General features: G+C 39.7%; 1 protein-coding gene across 2 annotated transcripts; it reads right to left on the bottom strand.

Moving 5' to 3' along the window:
* Positions 1 to 3,365: 3,365 nt before the first annotated feature.
* On the bottom strand, positions 3,366 to 6,846 carry LOC131256143 (uncharacterized). Of its 2 annotated transcripts, none has more exons than XM_058257192.1 (2): positions 6,604 to 6,846; positions 3,366 to 3,706 (listed from the first exon to the last, which is right to left on the bottom strand). In XM_058257192.1, exons 1-2 carry the CDS (start codon positions 6,677 to 6,679, stop codon positions 3,450 to 3,452), a joined length of 333 nt encoding a protein of 110 aa, XP_058113175.1. In that variant the 5' UTR covers positions 6,680 to 6,846; the 3' UTR covers positions 3,366 to 3,449. The 2 variants fall into 2 exon arrangements, with proteins under 2 accessions (XP_058113175.1, XP_058113174.1); XM_058257191.1 differs by having other exon boundaries at positions 6,529 to 6,830.
* Positions 6,847 to 12,226: the final 5,380 nt, after the last annotated feature.

Below are 12,226 nucleotides of genomic sequence, written 5' to 3' on the forward strand. Positions count from 1 at the left end.
AATTCAATAGATTCATCAAGTTTTTCAACATTTTTTAGAATTTCCTTATCAATCACTTTTCCACAAGGGAAGTGATAGACTTAGTATGCTCAACATGGGAATTAGAAGAATTGGAATCAACTACCTCATATTGACCTTTGGGATTCGGTTGTGATTAATTTCATTTTTCCTTAACATTGAGGTGGGATTCAATTCTCTCAACCCTAATGATTTCTATGGTGAATTGATTGATTTACTTTTGTCCCTATATGAATGCTTGCAATGTATCATTTAGGGTTTTCTTTGGTGAGGGCATATTAGAGGTACTGGTAAAAGGCTCTTGAAGATTATTACCCACATTAGCAGTAGGTTTATTTCTCCAACTAAAATTGGTATGGTTTCACTAATTAGAATTATACGTGTTTATGATTAGGACACTAAATGGGCTTTAATAAGCATTCATGGCATTGACTTGATCATGTAACACCTCCTAAAAAGTCAGGATAGTAAGAAAATTTTTAGGCAAGTATGCATTGCTCTTACATATACCATAAGCAATTTCAGCGGCTTCGTTGGTTTCAACCACATTAACTCTCCTTAATTTTATAGCCTCTATTTTTTAAGTGAGACTCGTTATTTTTGCATTTACATCATCATTTTCTTTTAGCATGTACATGCTTCCATTTTCGTTGGCCATGGGCTTGTATTATGCCAAAACAGCAAAAAAAAAAAAAAAAAAAAAAAAAACGACGGATCAAGTCTGTCGTAAAATGCAGTAAAGCGTAAATTTCAATGGGTAGAAGAAACTTCTGACAGTAGCGACGGATTTGGTCCGTCGGTAAATTTTCTGCAAAAAGCTTTTACATTTGTTGTTTTTTGAATCCGTTGCATGAAAGAAAATATAACCATTAAAACACACAAATTGTAAAAATAAATTAAAAAATCATAAAATATAGCCAAGATCTATACACATCGAAATCATAATATAAAGGCAAGAAAGCATATATGAATCACTTGGAGTTGTTCACTTGAGCAGTCCCGTTGGAACAATCTAAACTATTCATACCAACAAAAATAGAGTACAACCGATCAGTAAATACCAACAAAATCTTATACCCGAGTTGAAAGTCTGTGAAACCGTCCAATAACCAAATAGCTACACTAGGATCATATGACTGCTCTCAACTGATGAGCTCTTGTAAAAAAGTAGGAAGTATATGAAACCGGCCACCAGCTAACCATTGTCACCAAGCTTCCGGCGATTCCCTTTATGTTTATGGGAATATCTGTGACAAAAGCAAGTTATAAGCAACAATATAAACTCATTAGGCTTCATTTGGATGCACAAATAAATTCAGTTATGAATATTTAGGAATTAGCAAAAGTTAACGACGGCTCCTTTATTAAGAGATTTACCTTTGTCTTTCCAGCCTGTTTTAAAGAGCAAGGAGTAGTTGCAGTATGCTCACCACCCTTGGCACATCTTTCATGGAAGAGCCTTGCACATCTTTCATGGAAGAGCCTTTGAGTTCCATCCTTGGAGATGGGAGGTAATTATTATTACTTTTAACGATGGTGATGGTTATTTTGGTTCGTTGGGGCCCACTATTTCACCCTCTTGATTGATGATGGTTATCTTGGTTTGTGGGGCCCGCAAGCATGTGATATTGTATGTACAAATGTATGTCTATAACTAAAAGTAGAAAGGACGGATAGATTTACACCAAAGAACTTTGGTTGATTTATTCAACGATCCAACCTTATATTGGACATAAAAGTTGTCATTCACCCGGTGGATCTTCCAACCTACACGTGCGCACAACATCCACCCTATCCAATAGTTTTTCCCTACCGCAAGGATCTTCTTATCTAAAACTCAGCCCCATCCACTAATCAATTTGGCCACACCACAAAATAATGTACAGCCACATATAAATAAGAAAATACAAGTGTGGCTCCCTTGGGAGTCTGGATGGGGCTGATTTTTACACAAGGTGATCCTCACGTTGGGCCAACCCATTGGAGGGATTGGATGTTGCTTCACATGACATATTTCGTTCAAATGGTTGGATGTGAGCATCTCTATTTTCACAGCCATCAATTTTCTTTCCCAAAAGTCCTCTAAAGGGATGGTTAAGATCATTACATAGGTACAAATTTTGGTGTGGCCCATCAATTGTAAGGCCTAAGTGGATGATTAGTTCAAATTAATCTTTTACCATGTGTACCATGGTTTAAATTTTGATTTTGGTGAATCATATATGGGTCAAATCACCATGCATCGCCCGCTATCAGGACATGAGCCTGTACTTACCGGTTTTGGATGACACTTCAAACCTTGATGTGAACAGAAAGCAAGTCACTCATGAATAAAAGCAAAAGCAACCAGCACCATGGTCTGGCCCACATCAAATATCAAACACTTATCTTTATTATTATTTTTTATTATTAAATTCTTTTAGAAATAATGTACTAGTGATGGTATATTGCCACGTGCAAATAACATATGGGACATTTTGTGTATGATAATAGAACTAGAACCAGAACACGTGCAAGATTTTTACTCCATTTAGAGGACCAAGATTCTGCCCAGGCTCTGAACTTCGTACTCAATTTCAGGTAATCATCTCTTCCCTCTTCGCTATTCAACCCCATTTTATTAATACATGCACTGCATTATTTAAACTTTGAATGGAACTCCACCTATTCAAACAGACTTGGGATTCTGCCGAGTCGAGTATTTTCGAGCCTTGGGCAGCCAGACATGGTAATATTTAATTATTAAAATTAGGGTTGTGAATGGGTTGGGGTTGGTTATTTAATTTGTACCTCGGCTAATCAGTTTTGGGTCTCACCGGGTTAAGGGTCCTTTTTAGGTTAGGGTCTGGTTCTAAAATGCTTGGTACTTTTTTCTTCTTTTTTTTCCTTCTTCTTTCGGACAGGGCCACGAATAACAGAAAAAAACACGATCGGGCCCGACTATTGTATACCGAAATCAAAGACAATGCCAGAGAATAAAATGCTTGTACTCAACCATATCATTTCAGATACAAGTTAGGTATTGGATTTAGGTTTCGAGTTTATGTTTTATATAGTTGGGTTCACCTGATGGACAGTTTAGATTGCACACATCCTAAATTTGACATGTGTACCCAAAAATCAGGCTGCACATACTGTCAAAATCAACTGATGGTCCATGATCTAACTCAACATTAATGTGTGGCCCATCTAATGAGTGGATCGGCCCGATTTCCGAGTGAAGCAATCTTCATCATGGAGATGACCATTTGGCCGAGTTAGATGTCCTATACATGTGACACGTTAGCTATATATAGGTGGTCATTTCCAATTCCCAATACACATCTCCAACAAAACCTGTTAATCCATGATAAAATGATTTCAAACCATTTTTAGTAAAACAATTTTTCCACACTCCTCGATTACATATATAATATAACTAATGATATTAATCAAAAGAAGAAAATCAAACCAAGTAGAAATGCAATGCTGACTTGCACTAATGTATTGGAGATGGGGATAAATTTATATGCTTGTATAGTGGATGCACCGCTACGGCCTCTGCCATGTGGGCGACGTAAAATCTCGGGTGGGCGGTGGAGAGTGTCGGCCCCACTTCCTGCCGGGTTTGCCTTCTCAATGCCGGTTTGCATCTGCTTGATCGAGAACTCTTCATGCATGCCATTCAATCCAACCGTCCCGTTTAAACCTGTGATTATCACATAAAAAACACACTTTCATTGGTTTTCCCATATAATACTTGTTATTTTTCCATATTTGGTATATAAAATAACAACTAGTGGTCCATCAATAAAACATGAAAAAACTATATTAAAGCCATTATAATTGATTGTTGACAATAGGAAATGGATTTTAGCCTACATGGTAGGTAGGAGTGAAATTCAGGTGGATTAGGTCTGGTTGAGGGTTTTCTCGAGCCCAAGAATACCTGAAGAAGACCCAACTTGAATTCCTCTATATTCAACATGACCCGATCCAAATACATGTACATGTAATTATTCCCAACCCATCTTGAATTTACTCAACCCAAACCCAACCCAATTTCAATCGAGTTGACATTTTCCAACCCGATGACCTTTACAACCACCCATCGGTCCGGTTCAAGTTGACTTGAAACCAAGCTGCAGCTCTAAGGGGAGGGTTAGGGTTGGGTATGTGCACCGTCCACAATGAGACCCATAATTTGAATGGTTCAGATAGATGTACATTGGTGTTACGGAAGAGGGTGAGTTTTCTAAATGTGGTGCAAAATTAACATAGGAGTCTAGGCCATTGCTTAGCAATGAGCGGGGTATACGGCTGCAGGTCTTATCAGCCCCGTAGGGTGTAGATTCAGGTTTGTGTGCTTTGGTGATGGATTTGAACCATCCATTTAGTGGGTGTCTACACCCGATCTGATTGTGCCAGATCCAACGGATAGTAGGCCGACATGTGTCGGCACCACTGTACATAAGATTAAAATATGATCTTTACATAGAGGAGATTATGAAGTATAAGGAAAGCTGCCGCTACTTGATACGATTCGAAACCCTTGAGTAAAAGCTACCACAAGACACGTGGAAAAATAAAAGAGACCATATACTTTGTAATGGCCTAAAGAGGAAGTTTCACAACCACTTCTTTAGCTAGCAGTGATTCTTCCCATGACACATGGCATGTATAAATCAAGTGACCATACATACATGGAGCTATAAGTGAAATGCTCTAAAACATAAGTATTAGTTAAGGTGATTATCAATATCAACACATGGCATAACATAATTGGTCACAAACATTTTGATGTAGAGCGGGTCGAAGACAGTTACATGGCTAAGATGGATCAGAAAAGGCCCGGTCGACGACAGAAGTGATCCAGACCATCGGACCTTAAATTGGGCGTATCTCGCAAGCCGAATTTGTGAAATACCGCCAGATTGACAGTCATTTCCCTATTTTAATTTTGTTTTTACTATAAATAGTAAGTTTTAGTTAGATTATAACTCTTCATCCATTAGGCTTCAGGAGTTGCGTGTGAAAAGAACTTAGAAAAATTAGGAGAACAATTTGTTGAAGTCAAATAGGACACTTACTATTTTTGGCCGAAAACCTTGCGTACTGGTAGACATCCTATAAATAGTAAGTTTACTATTTATAGTAAGTCACGATTTCTAGGAGTTTTAGTTATAGTTTGATTATGATTTCTTTTATTTAAATTGTTGTGAACTCGTTTTTATTCATTCATTAATCAATATTGAATTTATTAGAATTTATTTCTATTTTCTACTTTCTTTCCTCTAGATTTGAGAAGCCTCTGTGAAGAGTCCAGAAAAATTCCGTGGATTCAAAATACTTATCCTCTTGAGGAAGATGGTGCTCAACCTCACGTCCTTCGCTGCATCACATTTAGAAGCAAGCTTATTATGCAAGATCACGAAAACACCTCTTAGGGCAAAAATATTATCAATTGCACTTGTAAGACAATTAGTTGATTAGAGAAAGATCTCAAGAACTCATTTAAGTTAGAAGTATAATCAGCTACCTTTGCTAATTGGCCTAATTTTTCCCTATTGGAAAATCTACGAGGTTTTCTATCAATCCATTGGTGTGGATTGATTGACACGATCACCATCATTGTAAACTAGTATTGGACACAAACCGAATCCGGCTTCACTACGGATAAGACGAATAATCGGCCTCCCGCTTGAGGAGAACGATACTCAGGGAGAGTGTAATGGATGATACTCATGCACTCTGAAACTCTACATTTAGCATATACAAAACTCAAAACTAGACCGTCCAAACAGTGGGCCCCACCTTTACATGGTTTATAGAACAATAATTGTACTGAAATCATGCCTTAACTGGTCAATTAGTTGATATCTCGTGAACAGTGGATGGACATGAAAAATAATCAACGGTTCAAGTTCAGCAAAACAGATTTCCAAAATTCAGAATCACAACCATCAATTAATATTACTTTAGCTTCATCACATAGCTAGAGTGGGTCCCATGATTTGAACAGTTTAATTTATCTATATAACACATGTATAAATGCATGTACTCACATATCATCTACTGCATACGCAGTGCATAAAATCACCAATATCTACATTTAAAATATTTAAAATCCATTTGTTGGTATGGTAATCTATATGGCTGTCAATCAATCGGTTTGGTCTGGGCCGGGGTCTGTCCAAGCTAGCCCACAAAGTAAAACATGGGTTTAAGCCCGGACCGGGCCGCGACAGGCGAAAACGAACAGGCACAACCACAGACCATGATGATTACGTAGGACCCGATCTCAACCCTGACTATCCACTTTTGTGCAAGATCTGGGCTGTTCATTAAGCATGTCCCACAATGCATGGAATATGACAAAAATGGCCTTGAAATCATAAAGGGGCCCATCTGGGCTGGGCTGACAGGGTAGGCCAGGCTCAAAGCCTGACTAGCCAGCCCAGACCATGACAGCCCTTCCAATCTAACATGGTATTTATATGTAAGAAATAAAAATAAAATAAAAGGTCTAACCATGAAATGATTGTCGTCCTGGAATGACAACGACCGCCGATGATTCCGAAGCACCATTTTTCCGCGTAAAATTACCGCTAAGATGGGCCGAATTGGGAAGAGGTAGAAAGCATGAGATGAGGATGAGTAATGGTAGCAAGCTTTCCTTCATTGGTGTAGTAGAAGGTGGATTAGACGAGGTTTATGGTGATAAAAGGAGTCTGGAATGTGGGTTTACACGGAAGTTTCGGTGTATAACAGATGAATAAATGAAAGGATCTTGAGTGATGAAAGAGCTGAAAATACATGACTCTTTGATAGCTTAGCATGGAAAGGAAAAATGCTCACATACAAGGTTGTATAGGAAATTCAACATATGATTTTTATTTTTATTTTTCCTGCCAGTATTTCACATGTTTGCAAAATCATAGCCGTAGAAATAGTGAGACACATAATAAAGATTTCACGGGGTGAAAAATAGCATCGTCCGTTCACCAGGTGGGCTACACAGTTAAAATCAGTGGACAGATGATTGTCAGACTCAATGTATGTGTCTGGACCATCTAATGAGTGGATTGATCAAACCTTTTTAATCCAGGTGATCATCAAGGTATGGCCCACTATTTAAACAGTTCGGATGTTGTACCAAAATGACACTTTAGCATATAACTGAAAGATGTTTCTATATTGTGTGTGGACATTTCTCAAGTGGTGAGTACACAAAAAAGTGTGGAATGTTGGAATATATTCTGTTCGCAGTTTGTGGCCCTTACAAGAAGCGAATTGGCTGGTGTACCAGCCGTAAAGGTGGGCATCCAGGAGTCGGACCAAGTCATGGTGATCTGATTTTGAAATATACTGGACTTGAACTCGACCCAACTCAGTACCAAGTCCAGCATACCTGACCCGATCCGAGTCCAACTCGGTCACAAATACCGAGTCGAGTCAGGTGCAGCGGGCATCGATACCCGTGTGCTGAAATCACAACTCAAAACCTAAGTGCACTTACCAAAATTGCAACCTCTCTATTAGTTACACGACATCTTATATATGAAAAGTTGTTTCTGAGTTTTTTTTTTTTTTTCTCTTTCTTTTTGTACGAGTCGAGTCAATAACGACTTGGATTTCAGGTTGAGTTGAGTCAAGTTATTGGGTGACCTGAAATTGACTCGATTTGAGTTCAGATCGAACCAAGTCTACTTGGTTCAGATCGGCTCATCCACCCATTTCAGATCGAGCCGGGTCTGTACAAGTCAGACAAGTTGAGTTTGCCGAGTGGAGTCATCATGTGCCCAACTCAAGTAAACACGGGTGTGGAACAGGTACTGCCCCGCAGGTTCTGAGCTCAGGACATGCTAGGCTCTGATGGGCCACCGTGATGTATGGATTTCATTGCTCGGTATATTCATTTTTCCATATCCTTTTAAATTATGATTCCAAAAGTAAGGAAAATCCAAGGCTCAAGTGGACCACATAGTTGGGATTAAATTCCTAGAGTTGAAAAGTTCCTCGAGACCATAGAAGTTTAAGACGTTATTTGTTTTTCCACTTCATCCAGGTATATATACATGACACTAAACAGTATTGGATGGAAAATAAATGACACAATGGGCTCTAAGAAGGTTTCAATGGTGGGTGTCCTCAGCACCACTGTTTCCTGTGGTGTGGTCCACTTGAGAACTTGATCAGCCATATCTTTGGGATAATAATTTACTATAATATATAAAAATGGATGGACGGTGGGGATAAAATCCATGCATAACGGTGGCTCCTCAGTGGCCCCTCGGAGCCTCTTACCTGGCTGATGTGGGTACGTGTCGTGCGAAGACGAGCGCAGACGCTCCTCGAGCTCCCAGTTGTACGAACGGTCCAAAAAATATCAAAGTAACATGGCCCCATAAAGATGTATTTTTTATATCAACACCGTTCATTCATTTCACGAGATCATTTTGGAGCATGAGTCCAAAAATTAGTCATATACAAATCTCAAGTAGACAGAACAAATAAAAGTGGGGACTGATTCTCACCGTTAAAACATTGATAGGGCCTATACCATAACATTTATTTTCCATCTAATCTCTTCATAAGGTCACACAGACCTGGATGAAGAGAAAAAACAAATATCATATTGATCCAAAGCTTCTGTGACTCCAAAAGGATTTCAACGGTATACGTTCAACCCCCACTGCATTTTATAGTGTGGTCCACTTAATCCTTGGATCTTTCTTATTTTTCGGCTCAAGCATTATGAAGAGGTTGCCAAATGGACAAACGGTTTGGATATTATACATCTTAAGAGATGTGAACCATAGAACTTGGTGACATCAACACACCAGATCGGTGGTGTGTGGTACACCAGCCAATCCGCTTCTGCACAGATGCATCCAGGGCTGAAAGTCAGGTGGGTTCAACCCGACTGACCCTATATTGGGTTGGGCTCGGGCTGGATGTATCGGGTTTGGTCTCGTGGTTGGGCTATATAAACACGAACCCGAAAAAACATGGGTAGGGCTTGGGTTGAAGTCTCGGGTTGCACGACCCAACCCGAACCTGATCAATATATATAAATTATTTATAAATTATAATTGAGTGTGGATTGTCTGTATTGAAGGCACATGAAATTCCAGTGCCGTCGGGTCTCATTGGTCCACACCATTTGCGATGACTTAAGCGACCAAGATATGCCGGATTTCTCTCCTAAATAGATTAAGCGCCACGCAATATGACTTTTAAAAGAGTAGTTGTCCTATATTTTAACTTGTTTGCTTAGAAGAAAAAAAAAAGTTCTTTATGATAAATAACTACATATATAATTAATAAAATCATAGGTATAAAAAATAAGACGTGTATTGAAATATAATGAACTAATGTAATAATGAAAATATTAGCATGCATATATCCACCTGACTAACCCGAGCAACCCGGGCAAGCCCGCTTGGGATGGGCTTGGGTTGAGAATATCCAACCCGAGGTTAGGTTGGGTTGGGTTGGGTTAGGGTTGAGGTATATGAAACTTGGGTTGGGCTAGGGTTGGGCACCAACCCGACCCAACCCGCTCAACTTGCAACCCTAGATGCACATCCCACGGACGCAGATTTCTCGCCACACTCGCCGTAATGTTTGTGAGAAATCTACCCCATCCATCCGTTTTTGAGCTCATTTTAGGCATATGGACGGTGATCATGGCCAACCAGGTGGGCCACACCAAGACTCTAGAAAAATACTTCGTTCTGATAGCTATTTGTTTCCTTTTTATTTGCTCCTGTTTCAAAGTGGATGAAAGAACCGGCATCTTATGAGCTGGAGAAATAACCACTTTCGGTTTAGTCGGCAGGAAAAGGAGATAGGGTATTTTGAAAATCACAGATAAAGGTGATATTCTTCTTTTAAAATAATGATCAAGTGGGAAGCGGATTGCGTACTAAGTAAACTCTGTGGGGCCCACCTTATTATCCACACCGTCCATCCTCTTTAGCAGCTAATTTTAGTGTACGATTATAATATTTAAGCATATCCAATGCTCAAGTGGACCACACCACATGAAATAGTGTGAATTCAACGCTTACAGTTGAAAACTTCTCAGAGGCCACAGATATTTTGAAACAAGCTGATATTTCTGTTTTCCCTTCATCCATGTGTGTGTGACCTTATGAAAACGTTGGATGACAAATAAACATCATTGTGGGGCCTTAGGGAAGTTTCAACCCACCATTATCCCCATTGTTTACTGTTATGTGGTCCACTTGAGCTTTAGACATGCTTCAATTTTCGTCTCATGCATTAAAATGGAAGACGGCATGGATAAGACACATAACATCCACGGTGGGCCCTACAGAGTTTAAAGCTCAATGGGTAACTCAGTACACAATCCGCTTTCTGATGGAGTGAAAGATATCTTGTTTCAATATTGAGGTCTTGGTATCGATTCCCTAGTGGGGGTGGCTAACAGTGATGTGTGAACTGACAGTGGGGTGTGCTAACAAGCTAACAAAAAAAAAAAAAAATCTGCTTTCTGATGAAGTGGTAGACAACAGCTGATGGTGGGCTCAAGAAAATCTGAGGTGATCGAATCAACTCTTCCCGTGAGTGGAAAATGCTAAGCCCATGTATGCGTCGATAGGTCAGTTCAGCCCAAAAAAGCTGGTGATGGGCCAGGTGGGGCCAAATAAATGAACGGGCTAGGGTCTACTTTCACTTCTGATGGTTTCATAGTGAGGTCCAGATCACGCCATGCATCGTGTATGGAGATCTGATAACTAAAATTTAAAGCATACCTAAGTGGGAAGTCATTGGTGAAAGTAAATGTGGAGTACTTAGCACCTTACGAGAAGGAAGGAGAGAGTACTTAAAACCCTACAGAAAATCTTCCTCTTTATAGCCTCCACACAATTCAAGTTTTCAAATCCATATAAATACTGTGCATATATCATAGTCCAAGTTCACCACTCTTTACGCGAATTCGAGATTGACCACAACTTTAGAGGGGACCACTGGTATGCCTTATCACAATATTCAACTCTTATGTAGACCTAGGCCATTGATCAATTAAACACACCTTATAGAACTTTTACACTGGACCCTAAACATATTTGGTCTATAATAGGATTTCAATGTTGGGTGTTCAACCCCACTGTTTCTTGTGGTGTGGATGTCACACCCACATTACGGTGGGCCCCACAGAGCTTTGGATGCAAGTGGCGTCCATAAACATGTGATAGAGTAAGAAACCATGCAATGGTGTAGGAATCATATCAACAAGAATAAAGTGGTCAGGTGGCAAAAGGCAAGATATATACTCCTTCCAATGGGTCAGGCGCTCCATTCTCAGGCCTTTTGCTAGCTGTCCACTTTAAACGGGCTTCGGTTTTAATAGAAAGCCGATTGCGCCAGACACATGATGTTTATGACCCAGATGATGCAATCGTGCCCTAACTCTAAACTAGCATGCGCTCAGAGTTCATGTTGGGGTAGTACCCTTGAAAACTAATGTTTATCGTGCTCCTTGACCTTTTCATATGATCATTCAGTTATTGGACTACTTGTTATATATGTATGAAATTTACTTTTATGATTATGAATTTGTTACCCGTAGTTACTATGAGATTAGGCATGTTGAACTGTGGTCAGGAAGAGTTGTGATATATGAATCTCAATGCCCTGGCTATGATTATGCAGGTGTTGGAACCACTTGAGTAATTATAATTGCTCATCTTATATGAGGGGACTGATTTGGTGTTAAGAGGGGCAATCTCCATGATCGGGCTTAAATAGTGTTAGCTTGCCTTCACCCTACCTCGTATAAGAGTGTGTGAATGTATCATAAATGGCACCCTAACTTTGGGGCCTTTGATCATTCATATTGATAGGATCACTTGCAAGTACTAATATAAAAAAAAAAATTTAAAAAGGCTCATTATACCCTGAGCTTCGAGATTTTTTGCCACGGACAATAACTCGTGTGCTAGCAAGATATTCTGGTGAGGTCTTAATTTCTCGTGAAGGGAGCTGTTGGTTGCCCTAAATATGACGCTCATGGTATGTTGGTTGAGTCTTTAGAAGCTCTTGAGCGGCTGAGATCAAACCACATCCGGAAATAGTAAGATTCTCCCTGCCTTTTGCTTCTCGCGGGAACCCTAAAATGGAGGTAAAAATGGTGGGTTGTGATCTGAGGGGATAGAGGGCTAGGATGGAGGGATGAGATCGCGCGGATTGCTGGCTT

The sequence above is a fragment of the Magnolia sinica genome, chromosome 9 (genome assembly GCF_029962835.1).
Source record: "Magnolia sinica isolate HGM2019 chromosome 9, MsV1, whole genome shotgun sequence".
NCBI lineage: Eukaryota > Viridiplantae > Streptophyta > Magnoliopsida > Magnoliales > Magnoliaceae > Magnolia > Magnolia sinica.